Source organism: Pygocentrus nattereri, chromosome 26, assembly GCF_015220715.1.
Source record: "Pygocentrus nattereri isolate fPygNat1 chromosome 26, fPygNat1.pri, whole genome shotgun sequence".
In the NCBI taxonomy this organism is placed as follows: Eukaryota; Metazoa; Chordata; class Actinopteri; order Characiformes; family Serrasalmidae; genus Pygocentrus; species Pygocentrus nattereri.
In genome coordinates this window covers 4024708-4038937 of record NC_051236.1, presented here as the reverse complement: position 1 = coordinate 4038937, position 14230 = coordinate 4024708, and the positions used below count along the sequence as shown (strand labels likewise).

At 40.5% G+C, this 14230-nt stretch overlaps 1 protein-coding gene across 1 annotated transcript; it reads right to left on the bottom strand.

The window, feature by feature from the left end:
- Nucleotides 1-1211: 1211 nt before the first annotated feature.
- On the bottom strand, nt 1212-11034 carry rhebl1 (Ras homolog, mTORC1 binding like 1). The gene is made up of 8 exons (XM_017711699.2): nt 10623-11034; nt 8940-9011; nt 8667-8734; nt 5704-5786; nt 5538-5594; nt 5414-5461; nt 5245-5326; nt 1212-3133 (listed from the first exon to the last, which is right to left on the bottom strand). The coding sequence occupies exons 1-8, from the start codon at nt 10672-10674 to the stop codon at nt 3041-3043; spliced, it is 555 nt and encodes a 184-aa protein (XP_017567188.1). The 5' UTR covers nt 10675-11034; the 3' UTR covers nt 1212-3040.
- Between the last annotated feature and the right edge of the window lie 3196 nt (nt 11035-14230).

The following is a 14230-nucleotide window of genomic DNA, read 5'->3' as shown; positions in this document are numbered from 1 at the left end:
GCCATACGTCCAGTTTTTTTCGTTATCACCGAATTAAAAAATGCGGTGGCACACAGCGAATGAAGGAGCACTCCACCCTAAACTCAGGATTCCACACCAAGAACCTTTAACAAAGCCAGTAATGAATTGGCAGTAGTGTGACTGCGGTTTATTACGGGGAAGTGAAAGCCAGCACACCAGACTTCAACATATCTTTAGTTCAGCTTTACTGGCTTTTGCACTTCCCCGTCCCAAACCGACGAGTCATGTGACCCCTAACTCGCGGCTAGCTACTACTGTCTACCAATCCACGAAATGCTTTCATGGATTGCGGGTAAATGATCCTTAAAGCCTGACAGAGTTGCTTTGGTTGAGATTCATTTCTAGACAGCTAAATACACAATTTAACCTCGGTGGAGTGGATTAAGGTCAGCTTAAGGACACCTTTCTAACACCGATCTTATTTTACGGCAGTACCGATCCAGTCGTATGCGAGTTCAACACCCCTGGTCGAGCTACATGTCCTGTTGATTTGAAGTGAAAGTCTTAAACACGGCATTTATCTGCACGATTTATATTCGCTGAGTTTACCATATTAGAAAGAATATAATATGAACCAGAAAATGTGCCATAACTTTTGCACAGGCCACATTTTTTTTCCTGTTAAATTGAGAGAAAAGCTGGTCAGCATTAGCTTAGATAGCGTGATCAAAGCTCTGCTCACCACAGACCTAACACACCAACACAGGTTTAGATGATTCAGTTCTGGAGGGTGAAGTCGAGCAACATGCACAGAAAGGCCAAAATAAACCTGCTCTATGGCGTCTGGGACTCCTTTTTTTCTGGCTAATCTAACGACAGCTCAGTCTGCAGGCCGAACGTGCCACGGAAAAGGCTCAGATCCAGCTATTTGGCGCTAAACTGACTCCCGTTTAGAGGATCTCCCAGAGCGCAGTGTGGCCAGAAAACTTGAGAGGAGAATTTCCACTCTGTAATGTCTTCTCAGCACTAGAGGGCGCTCCTGAGCGAGTGGGTTGATATGGAGCATTCGAGCAAAATTATATTTAGAAATGCCCAAATATTTGAACGTAAAAGAATACGTTCTTTTTGAACATTTGAACACCGCGGTTATATTTTCAAGAGCTTTTAAACTCGCTCGCCAACCAATCAGCACTTAGCAGCAGCAATGTCAGTGTCCTGCTGCCCAAAACCCGTTTGCTGTAGAAAGAAAACATACAGGTGAGTTTCCTTTCTTTTTTTAGTGAAATGCATCCTTCTACTTTCTAAAATTAAAGTTCTGTGTAAATGATTAGGAACTATTTTAACTTTTAGTCGTTTAGCTCCATTCACCCCCATTCACTGAAGAGTTGCTTGCGGATGAGCTCTAATGTTTTGCAGTCTCGTTTTTGATATAACGAGGGAAATAGGAAGAGGCCAGGCTCCCCTTAAACCAGCTACAACTCTACTTTCTTGGCTAACAATAGCTCAGTTAGCAGGCCAAACGTGCCACACAGCGCAGGCTCAAATCCAGATATATGAAGCTAAAATGACCCCCATTTAGGGGACATCTCAGAGCACAGTCCAGTGAAAGGAGAGGAGAGCATGTCCTGTGGAGAGTGTAGCTCTTAGCCTGCACCGAATCACTATCAAGCTTAAGGTTTTCCTGGCTCCGGTTTGCCCCCTCGTTCCATCAGCGGCATCTATCGGTGAGCTCCCACACCACCAATCCTTGAGCCCTCAATCAGAAACGGGTGGAATTTTGAAGTACAGCCATCGGTTCACTGTAAATACTGCCGTATACCTCACGTCTGTTACACCGCCCAGCACTAATTGTGCATTTAAAGTGAGCAGAAATTTGCTGTCTGAGTGGACGTGTCGACTTATTTTTAGTTCGAAAAATTCATGTAATTTGACCAGGGACGTCCAAGCCTTATCCCACGACTGAGTACGGCCTGAAAACAAACACTGCCTGCTAACACACTAATTCTTCACAGTACACCCCCTTGAAATCTAATCAATCTCCACCTCAAAAGCAAAAACAAACCAACTGCACCACTCTGGGGGCATAAAAGTCAACGTCTTATTTGTTTAAAAAGCCACTTTTTCAGCGTCAGTATACTGTCGAGGCAAATGTCTGTCTTTCAAAGAACAGCAGCTCCATTTAAAGGCTTTAACTCTCATGGAGAAAACAAAAAATACTGAGACATTCATTTTCCGTGAGGTTCAAACTAGAGAGCCTCTCCAATGAAATAAACACAGCTACAGAATCTAGAATAAAAGTCTCAAATTTCAACCAAATACAGCTGGCTGAAAGTTACAGTCAAAAGCAGAGGGTGCACGTGTTTTGCGCCCCGGCGAGGGTGGACTGTCCCAGCCGCAGAATAAAGATGACCATCAAAAAACATTTCACGAAGTAGGTCAACATTTTGTTGGTTTCACATGTTTATAAGGGAGTTTGGAGCAGAACGAGGTGCTTATGCAAAGACAAAGCTCACCCACGCCACGGTACATGGTATGGATGCATATAGAGAGTGGACCAGGCACATGGTTCGGGCACCTTAATTCAAATGTTGGCCCAAAGGCATTTTAGCCAAGAGGAGTTGACCAGGTCATAAGTTCATGTGCCAACTCCATATGGCTCAGTGTATAGGTAAAAATGCATTACTTGTCAGCTAATAATAGAACAAAAGAAAAAGATAATAATAATAATAATAATAATGTCTACATTCGCTTCATTAAAATGTTGGTGGCTTTTACAAGTCAGGTTTGGCAGTACTGTGCTTGGAAAGCACTATCAAATATTGTAATTGAAACCAGCCAGTAGTGTAATCAAGGCTACAGGACACTTTGTTTTTGGGGATTTCTTGCTTTCTTTTTTTTTGGACAGCTCACCACTCGTGTTTTTCTCGTTTTATACAAGAATCTTCCCGTCTGCTGTGAGGAGTGGGTGGGTTTTGGGAACCGTAGTCCCCACCGTACTGCGCGTCATGTTGACTGGTGGTGATGTCTCCCTTAACCTAAGCCAGGGAGCTCTCTGCATGTCTTTGAAAGGAACCGGCACCTACATCACGGAACATTTCTTCTCCTCTGACGGGGCGTTTCCGTCCGCTTTCTCCATTTCCAGAATAATCCGCTTAAAAACTTCTACAGCCGTCTGTAACATGGGGGGAAAAAAACAAATGAAATTGTGCAACAGTACAATCTCTGCTGTTTTTCCATACTTGAGTTTCATAGATGAATGGAACGAAATTTAAATGTAAATAAAGCCATTCAGAGCGTTTTGGTGTGAAGTGGCTCAGATTTCTTTACTGTGGTGGTGATGGGAACCAGGCGTTGCCATGACTACAACACAGATATAGACGTTTTATTTACCATCCAGAACCACCAGAGAACCTCCACGAGTCTTCTGAGTTTTATATGTAAAGCTGCTGATGGTGAAATGGTGGTAAATGTTTTTGCAGTTGGTACGCACGTTTTCTTTTATTCGTGGCCACGTTTTCTTTACTTCATGGTCACGATTTTCTAATTTGTTCTCTCGTTTTCTTTTAATCGTTGTCATGTTCCACTTTAACGGAACGCACGTTGTTTATTTATTTGATTCGTGCACAAAATCAATGTAGTAGATGCAGGTCGTGTTATCTGTCCTGTGCAGGAGTAACTAACAGCTCCCTGAGACTGACGGGTTTTGAGGAGTTAGATGGATGAGGTAATGGACAGAGATGCTCATCAGGTCTGATTCTGATTTAGGGCACTATGAGGAAACTGCAGCTCCTCCTCACAGAAAACGGCCCTCAGATTCATCAGTGCTACAGAGTTGACTCTCATCTTGATGCACCAGAAATGACCACAAACATGTCATGCAATTCGGAAGCATAAAAACTCCAAAATAAGTAGAGGCTAAACAATGGTAGAGGTGCATGCTGAGTGTTTACAAAACATGATTACTGATTGACTTATGTAGACCTGGAACGTTCTCAGTGGCCACATTTCCATCCAAACTGATAATCCGTTAATGGTCCGACCAATAGCTCAATCAAAACAGAACACATCCATGTAAACACCTCATACAGAGCAGACTAGCCATTCGTAATACAGTTTCTATTTGGTTGAATGAGGTGGGAAATCCTGTAAATAATCTGTTAAGTCAATCCGTTGAGTCAATAGTCATGTTTACTAATAATCTGTTAATAATCTCACTAATAGCTCAATCAGAATAGAATACATCCACGTAAACACCACAGTCAGAATATACTACACTGATTGAGGTCATTCGCAATACAGTTTCTATCCGATTGAATGAGGTGGGTAATCCTGTAAATAATCCGTTAAATAGAAAAATAATCCGTGTAAACGCCTGTATCTGATTACATTCCCTATCAGAAAGGTTAAGTCTGTTCTGCATGTGCATCAAGTCGCAGTGAGAGTTTATACCGCTCAACACGGCAGAGCAGAAACTGGTCTGCAGAGGAGACGAAGTTCATGCTCTGATCTTTAAAAGACGGCGGTGGGACGGACGTCCAGCTTATGTGTCTCAGAGCACGACGTCTTCCTCTCGGCCTTCTTTAATAAGGACATGTGAAGGACGTTTTCCTGAGTCTGACGTCATTTTAAAGCAGTTAAAAACAATATCACTGCTCACTGCTGCTCATCTCACTCTGACTGGACTGGACGTGACACCGGTTGTCATGGAAACGTCTACGATAAGGGCCTCTCTATGCATACGCTTCATTTTGGATCGGATTATTTGTAGTGAGCATGTAAACAGAGGTTTTCTATCAGATTGTCGAGTAGAATGAGAATAAACACCTCAATCTTAATCTATAATCAGAATGTATGTAATTTTATGTTTTTGGGTTGGCAAAAATCTCTATATGTAAACAACTACTGTCAAGTTACTGAAGTGCTTGTTAATTTATGGGCCCATTCAGTACATGTAAACATACTGATGTTACGGTTTACTTATGTCTCAGTCATCAGGCAGTGAATTCATAACCATTTCATGTAATAACTTTCTGTGAGGGAGCTTTTAGAGGTGGACATCTGGTTCCCATCTACACCACTGTGAACGATTCCGACTTGGCAAGTTTTTCCAGGACGCATCTCTTAACGTATTAACCATTCGATTATGCAGGAAATTTTTAAAACTCGTAAAACTCCCATTTACAACTGTATTTTCACCCTATTATCAAACGTGGCGTCAGTCATATGATATTTTCCTCTCCTCTTAAAAATCAACCATTAATTTATTTTAAAATGAAACTTTACCTGGTTTTCCTTAGCAGAGGATTCCATGAAAGCAGCCCCCCAAGAGTCAGCTAACTTTTTGCCCTCTTCTGGTTTAATCACCCTGAATGAGAAATGAAAAAGAAGAACTGGATGAGCCATTCATCTCACGCTCCCAACTTCAGTATCTTATCAGCTTTACTTTGCTTACCTTTCCATGTGAAGGTCTTTTTTGTTTCCCACCAGAACAGTAGGCACCCTGGAAAAACAAACAATATTTCATAACCACGTTTTGGTTCTCACACAGATGAACACACACACCCTCATAGACTTACTGTATCTTTCCGACCATGTCGAGCAGCTTGTCGTGTAGAACCTGAACCACTTCAAAGCTGAAAAGTGATGTTTTATACAGAAAAGACCATTAATTAATTTATAGTGGCTTCTACAAACTATAAGTAAACAGTATCAAACTCAAAATACCAAAACCAAAACACCAACCTTTTCATGGAGGTGACCGAGTACACCAGAACATAACCGTGAATGTCCATTGAATGAGAATGTGGGAAAATTGAATACTCATCCTGCAAAAGAACCAAAAAAAGGACACAAAATTAACCTTTTGAACTCCTTGAGACCACCGGTGGTTCCAAACTGCACTTGGTCATGTTCTCCACAACGTTCATACTCCATAAGCTCCATTCAGAAGCTGGGCGTCGTGTGAGGCTGTAGCTCTTCTCTCCAGTCTAATAGACGGTGATGTCATTTTAAACCCTTATAATAAAAGAAGCTGAACTTTGTTTTTCTACTGAAAGTCGACCCGTTTTTCCCCAAATCTGGGCTCTAAACTATAAACAGACGGCGTCTCTTCAGTGATCTGCTCTGGAAACATCACTTTTAGAAAATAACACAAAGAGCGTCGGAGATTTTTGGCTTTCAGCAGTAAATTGTAAGCATATAGCGATGTGTGGAGATCATAAAACACACGTTCTGTTGATCTGAGGAGCTTTTACAAAAAATAAATAAATAAAAATGTACGTTTATTTCATGCAGTTACTGAATAATTCGCCTTACGATTTGCTGATATAAATTCAGATGGACAAACCACAATAAACCACACATTAAACCTGAAAACAACCGATATCTAAACTGTAGCAACACTACAGTTACTACAATTAGTTAAAGGGGAATTCCACCCATTTTTCTAAATGCCTGCATGACTTCATTTCTAAACTCCACTTATCAGCCACCCATGAAAACAGCAACGTTATGGGACAAAAGACAGAACGATACAGGCATGATGAAAATTAAAGGGCCCCATATGTTTCAACTTTCTTGAATTTGTCTTCCTCCTGGCATCCACTTGTACCCTGGTGTTGTTTTATGTACTATCTATATCTATATGTTTATCTATAGTTTGATCATCCAACCTGTCTGTATCCCTTATGCTGCTTTCACACGTTCTGTAGACGGACAAGTGCAAACCAGATTATCTTAGTTTTAATAGAGCCGAGATGGAAATTTCTGCACCCTCAAGCAGCAGCAGTGAGCAGAACCATCCGTCTAGAGTCCAGTTTTCCCCACTATTTCTGTCGACAGCAGCAATAAAATAGACTGGATGCTGATTGGAGACGAGATGCAAAAACATCTTGTTGTCGAATTCCAGACAAACACAGTACACATAAAAATAAAGGAGTACAGATGGTCCTCCTGCCTTCATCCACTGTAAATTGGTTAAAATGATCTTGGCCTGCCCACTGGTGCACAGTGACATCATCAGGAATAGTCAGTATATTTTGAGGGAAGATTACAGAAACAAAAAACAAATTTTTTTAAATTATATAAAAAGTGCTTAATATGAATAGAAACATAAACAAAAAAAATGATTATCTTTTTTTACTTCTTTTGTATTATTCTTTCTTGTTTTTTGTATTTATTCTTTATTTTTTTAACTTCAGTGTGAGACGCAGCTTTGCTACTCAAGCACTAGTCCATCCCTGCTTAAGATACAAAGGGGAACTCCACCAACTCCTCCAATTTTTCAAAAATTACGCATAATTAAATGGTTAAGATGTACACAAAGCCATTCAGAGTAGTTTGGCGCAAAATGCTCAATTCTAGAGAAACTTAAGTCGGAATTGCTCACGGTGGTGGTGATAGGAACCAGGCGTCTGAAGAGTTTATGGCCAGTTATTCAGTTATTAAACGGTTACGAATACTCAGCCTGATGTCTGAGACACTGTTTTACAGTATTTTTGAGAAGTTTTGACCTTAAAAGTGGTTTAATCAGCTTATTTATTCTACACTGTTGGTGGAGGAGGGGCTCATTAATGATGTCCCCAAATAAAACTCTTTTTCTGCAAACGAACCATTTTTTGCATCAAACCATCAAACCAATCTGACGGGCTTACGTTTCAACCACTGAATTATGCAGACATTCCGGAAAACTGGTGGAATTCCCCTTTAAGCTCCCTTTTAAACCATTTTGCCAGCACCTATTCACCATGGCAACGTCGGTGTGGCTTCATGCAGCAATTGGCTGCATTCCTCTGCGAGGCGTGGAATGACCTTTTTTCAGCTCGAACATGTCCAAGCATTAGAAAGCAATCAGGCTGTTTTGGTTACTGTGCCTTTAAGGCCAATATGCAAAGGAGCGCTGCTCTAAATAGCTGCTCTGCATTGTGGCTCATACAAGCAGCAGTCTGGGCGGAAACACTCTGCGTGTGAGCGAGTAGGCGGAGCTAAACGTCTGTAGGCTGAATGCAAACGTGGGATATCACAAAAACAATTAATTCAAAACAGGCTGTTTTCATTTTTGCAGCGTAGTTCCCATATTTATGAACTGATGACTTAAACGTTAACCTTGTTTAAATACGTCGTGCTCCTTTTTTACCCCCAAAATTAGGAACAAAACTTTATATCTTGACCACAAGATTTTAATCCACGGTCTTGAACGCTGGGTCGGCCTCTCGGGCACAGTTTTAGAATGGTTTAAACCATATTTAGGTAAAAAGCAGTTCATGGTTTCAGCTGGAAGTCATTCATCAAAAAGATTTGGCATTTCTTGTGGAGTGCCTCAAGGTTCAGTCTTAGGGCCTTTGCTTTTCTCTTTGTAGATAGATAGAACTTGATTGAAACTGTAGTTACAGTAGCAAGACATAATTGCACAAACTCACAAATACTATACAGAAAAATAGAAATAAATCTAGACATAAGTTCTATTATGCTACGTCTAGGTGATGCCATTATCTTCCAATTTCATCCATTTGATTTTTTTTCTGATTCAAAATAAAAACTAACGATTTCTTGTATAACTGTTTTATCACATGTCTGTAAAGCACTTTGAGCTGCCGGCATGAGAAGTGATATATAAATAAAAATGATATTACTATTATTATTATTAGACAAGGGCACCTTTGACGAAAACCCTCTGTTTGTTACAAAAAAGGATCTTTTTTCTTTACCTGTCCAGCAGTGTCAACCAGTTGAAGGTTAAAGTCCTGTCCATTCACGGACACCATTTTATTAAAAGCTGCAAGATAACGAGAAAAGAGGAACGGGTTAAAAGAGAGAGCAGATAAGAAGACAATTCATTAATTGCATTAGAAAAAGCGTCAAAGGCATCATGAACGAATGCCAGTAAAGATCCACGCTGTATATTTATCCTCTGCGTCAGTGAGAGGCATCTGCCCACAACACGAGCGACACTGAGTGTCTTACTGATTAAGGCGACTCACTGTTTTCGATAGTGGGGTCATAGGAATCTACGAACTGTCCTTCCACGAACTGAATAGTGAGCGAGGACTTTCCTGCAAAGGAAACCAAGACAGCATTACTTACAGTTACAGGGTAAAACAGTCATTTGGCCGGCTGGGAACCGGATTAAGTACTGCGTTATTCATAGACATCTATGGAGCCCCTAAAGTGAGACTGCACCTAATTTTTAATAAGGTGTGGCCACAAATTACTATATTGACACCACAAATTACGTTGCCCATAACTTGTGGCCTCCATGTAGAAATTTGTGGCCTCAATACAGTAAACTGTGGACTTAATGTTTATTTTATATATATATATATATATATATATATATATATATATATATATATATATATATATATATATTTGTGACCTCAACATAGTAATTTGTGGCCGCTATATAGTTAATTTGTGCCCTCAATTTAGTAATTGTGGACTCAATATTAATTAGTAGCCTAAACAGAATTTGTGTCCTCGATATAGTTAAACTGTGGCCCCAACAGTTATTTGTAGCCTCAAAATAGTTAAATCATGGCCTTAACACAGTAAATTGTGAACTCAAATTAATTAGTGACATTAACAGTAATTTGTGGCCTCAATATAGTACATCATGGGCTTAATATAAAAAATGTTGCATCAACACAGTTCATTTGTCACCTCAATATAGAAATTCGTGTCATCAATATAGTTCAACTGTGGCCTCAATACACTAATTAGGGGCCTCAACATACTGTATTGAGGTCACAATTTACTAATTTGTGGCCTTGAAATAAAGATTTGTTGCATCAATGTAGTTAAATTGTGGCCTTTACTGCAATTTCCCCCTGGGATCAATAAAGGAATCTGAATATAGAAATTTGTGTCATCAATATAGTTAACCTGTGGCCTCAATATATTTATTAGTGGCCTCAATACAGTACTTTGTGGCCTTGAAATAAAAATTTGTATCAACAAAATTAATTTGTGGCCTCCATACAGAAATATGTGTCATCAATATAGTTAACCTCTGGACTAAATCTATTAATTAGTGGTCTCAACATAGTTAATCATGACCTCAACAGAGTAATTTGTGGCCTTGACATAAAAAAAAATCTGTTGCATCAACACAGTTAATTTGTGACCTCAGTATATTTACTGAACTCAGCATAGTAAATCGTGGCCTCAATACAGTAAACTGAGGGCGCGATATATTAATTAGTGGCCTTAATATAGTCATATGTAGCCAAGCACTACTACTAAAATAGTCACCATGTCACCTCAGGGGCTTGGTGACCGTCTCTGTGGCGCTAAGCAGGAGAAAGTTCTGGCCGGGTTTCTGCGCGGCTGGGCGGAACCGGCCGAGGCGCCGCGTGCGCTTCGGTGTTGGGCTACTAAGGTTGTTAAGCTACTAACGTTAGCATGCAGGCTAACTCTCTCCTGAAGGTTAAGCCTGTAAACCGACAGTCCCGGGAAAACACACGGGACGCGTCTGCGGTGCTGGACGCCGGACAGTCCCACGCCGTCGCCCTGCAGTAGCAGCTCAGCTCACCGGGACTTTCGGGCGTTTATACGGCGTTAGTGAATCAGGAGCGGCGCCAAGTCACCATTAGCCACACCAGTTAGCCTGTTAGCACGTCTGCTAGCTCCGTTAGCAAAAGCGGGCCGTTTTACCCAGAACTTACCCACTGAGCGGTACCCCAACACGGCTATCTTCCTGTATTTTGGCTGAGGCATTCTCGGAAGACACTTATCGGGCGTTTAAATCAAACAAACTCGGTAAATACGCTGACAGAAGCCGCACTTTATCGCCGCATACGTAGCTCGTCACATGACAACAACAAAAACTTTTTTCTCTCGCTCCTCGCCGGGGCCTCGACTCCGAAACTTCGACTGAAGACGCTCTGGCGGGGCTTAAAGACGCGAAACACGACGTCTACGCCTCGGGTGTAACCCTGTACTGCCCGCTGTCTCCTATTAAACGGGTTTAATGCGTCTTCTTGGGGCCGCGAAGCGCCGAACCGAAAAGGCTTATTCACCGCCGCGGCTCTGTAGTCACGCTGCCGGGAGAAGTTCAGGGCGAGCTGTAGTGATGAGGAGTCGATTCCAAATGAATCGATTCTTCAACTCCATCGCGTCTCGGAGTCGGAGTCGACTCGACTCGACTCGTCGCCACTGAGCCTTTAGCCCTCTGTTTCACGTCTAGGGGTGGGGTGTCCCGATTCTTGTTGAGATAAAGGGGTGGGGTGAAGCGTTTGGGCTACACGGCCCTCCAAACGGAGGTTTTTCAGAGACTCCAAACAGAGAGATATGAGAGAAAAAAGAAAAACCGATAAGATGGAGAAGAAGAGACCAAAGAAACCCACAGATGTGAGAATTTTCTCTGTTAAAAAATGACAATAACCGCTGTTTTATCTTAGTTTAACATTTTACGGCTTTTTGCTGATGCAGAGCGACTTACAATTTGATCATTTTTACACAGGAAGGCCAAGGTGGTGTTAGGAGTCTTGCCCAAGGACCCTTATTGGTATAGTGTAGGGTGCTTGAACCCCAGTCTACAGAGTAGAAGGCCAAGATGTTAACCACTACACTAACCAACCACCTTAATACTAATAGCTTGCTGATGTCTTGGCAGCTAGTTGGCTAACTTTCCCGCTCCACCTTAAATAGTCCAGCCGTTCTCACACCTACAGTTCCAGAACGTAACTGAATGTAACATTTAAGGTGGAACGGGAAAATTCGAACGAGAATCTGGAGAATCTCTGACTTCAGCTTCATATCACTGAAGAATTGGGGAGGGGGGGGGTGATAATAAATAATTGCCCCCCTCTTTGAAGGCGTATGATCCCTAAATGTAACTAAAGCCCAGCAGTGAGGAGCTGAACTTTCCCCTCCTCTGCTGTCCCTGCAGACGGGCAGGGTCGCCTACAGAGCGGCGCAAGAAGCTGTTAATGAAGAGATGCTCTTTTATTAGAGGGGCTCATTTCAGAGGGAAGATCTCAACCACTGCCCTGTAGCTCAGCTCCAAGGAGCAAGGAGACACTCAAAAACAAGGTGTTGGGGTGAAAAGAAGGAATGGGATTGGGCCTAAGGGTGGGCTGCACTAACAAGGATTAAGCTTCAGTTTGGATGAAATCAAGGTTCTATTAATCATGTTGCATCAAACTTTAAACTTAGTTTAAAAATGATCAGAGTTACATTTCAACCATCGTGTTAATCCTGGATTATGTTTACAGTGAATCTAGATTAAACATCCCTGTTGCACCATCACTTCAAACTCAGACTTAAGCTTCATTCAGACAGATTAAACTTCTAATGTTGGTGGTTTGGTGGTTGTAACGCCCTCTATTCGATTCTCCCTGCAAGGGCGCCATTGGCACTCCAGAAGCTTTTGTGTGCATCACTGACATAGAAATAAACGCAGATCAAGGGTTTAATCTCAGATTTGTTCATCCATGTCTAAAGTTAAGTTGTGCAGCACAACTCAATTTAAAATAAAACCTGGTTTAACAAAGCCGAGGAGTCGACTCGATTGATTCTGTTGGCAGGAGTCAAGAGTAGGAGTTGACTCCAGAAAACTCTGAGTTGGGCATCGCCAGTGAGCTGCGGGGCGGCCGTTTGGTCGGAACAGCGGTTTCGTCACAAGCAGTAGTTTTTCCTCAAAGCACCCCCACCCCCCCCACCCCCCCACCGAAAAAAAACAAACACAGAATGAAAATGGAAATAGAATTTGAAATAATTATATATTTTCTTAAAATAATGACTTACTAGTAAAATAATGACTTGTTTTTTTAAAATAATGACTTGTGTGGAAATAATGACTTACAATGTCAAAACGATACCTTATATTCTTATAATATTGATTTATGTTATGTTTTTTTCTCAAAAAAATGACTTGTGTCAAAAGAAACTTATTTTCTCGATATATGGAATTTCTGTGTTGACATAATGACTTATTTTCTCAAAATAAGACATGCTCTGTTAAACTAGTGACTCATTACCATCCAATAATAACTTGTTTCTCAATTTTATGAATTTTTTTCTGAGAAGTTTTTCTTTTCTTGGCAGGAATGGGCTTCCATACTGCGCCCCTACATCAGGGGCTCCCAAACTTTTGGTGGTTCCAAAACCCTCTTGGTCATATTCTTCATAACGTTCATATTCCATAAGCTCCATTCAGAAGCTGGGTGTCGTGTGAGGCTGTAGCTCTTCTCTCCAGTCTAATAGACGGTGATGTCATTTTAAACCCTTATAATAAAAGAAGCTGAACTTTGTTTTTCTACTGAAAGTCGACCCGTTTTTCCCCAAATCTGGGCTCTAAACTATAAACAGACGGCGTCTCTTCAGTGATCTGCTCTGGAAACATCACTTTTAGAAAACAACACAAAGAGCGGCGGAGATTTTTGGCTTTCAGCAGTGAATTGTAAGCATATAGTGATGTGTGGAGATCATAAAACACGTTCTGTTCATTTGAGGTGAGATTTTACAAAAAGTAAATTACTATAATACTAATAAATACTAATAAAACTTATTTCATGCAGCTACTGGTTAATTCAGATGGACAAACCATAACATACCCTGAAATAAGAGGATAAGAAAGTTCTTCAAGGTTCTTGAAAAAGATGGTTCTTCACTCAACACTCAACAACCCATTTGCATGCTTAAAGGGTTCCTTGCACAGTGAAATAGTTCTTCAGATTGAAGAAAATGTGTTGTGTAAGGTTCTATACATAAAGGGTTCTGCTGTTGTTACAATGTCAAAAGTTCTATATAGAACCTTATCTTTACATATAAATTCTGCATAGAACCTTACCTTTAATTTACATTTAAAATTCTCTATAGAGCTTTACATTTACTTTACATTTAAAGTTCTATATAGAACCTTACCTTTACTTTACATTTAAAGTTCTATATAGAACCTTATCTTTACATATACATTCTGCATAGAACCTTACCTTTAATTTACATTTAAAATTCTCTATAGAGCTTTACATTTACTTTACATTTAAAGTTCTATATAGAACCTTACCTTTACTTTACATTTAAAGTTCTATATAGAACCTTACCTTTACATTTAAAGTTCTGCATAGAACCTTACGTTTACTTTAAATTTAAAGGTCTATATATAACCTTACATTTACTCTACATTTAAAGTTCTATATAGAACCTTTACATTTAAAGTTCTATATAGAACCTTACCTTTTACATTTACATTTTACTAAAGAACCCTTGAACAACCAGCTTTTGTAGCAGAAATATATTAGTTTTAATTTTTAAGAGGGGAAATTGCACC

What these genes read in the sequence shown, in the direction of transcription:
- rhebl1 (XM_017711699.2), bottom strand. Translation starts at nt 10,674, where the DNA reads ATGCCTCAGCCAAAATACAGGAAGATAGCCGTGTTGGGGTACCGCTCA. An exon ending in TCGGTCACCTCCATGAAAAG is followed by an intron (nt 5,595 to 5,703) that starts GTTGGTGTTTTG and finishes ATCACTTTTCAG; the next exon opens with CTTTGAAGTGGTTCAGGTTC. An exon ending in GACATGGTCGGAAAGATACA is followed by an intron (nt 5,462 to 5,537) that starts GTAAGTCTATGA and finishes TTGTTTTTCCAG; the next exon opens with GGTGCCTACTGTTCTGGTGG.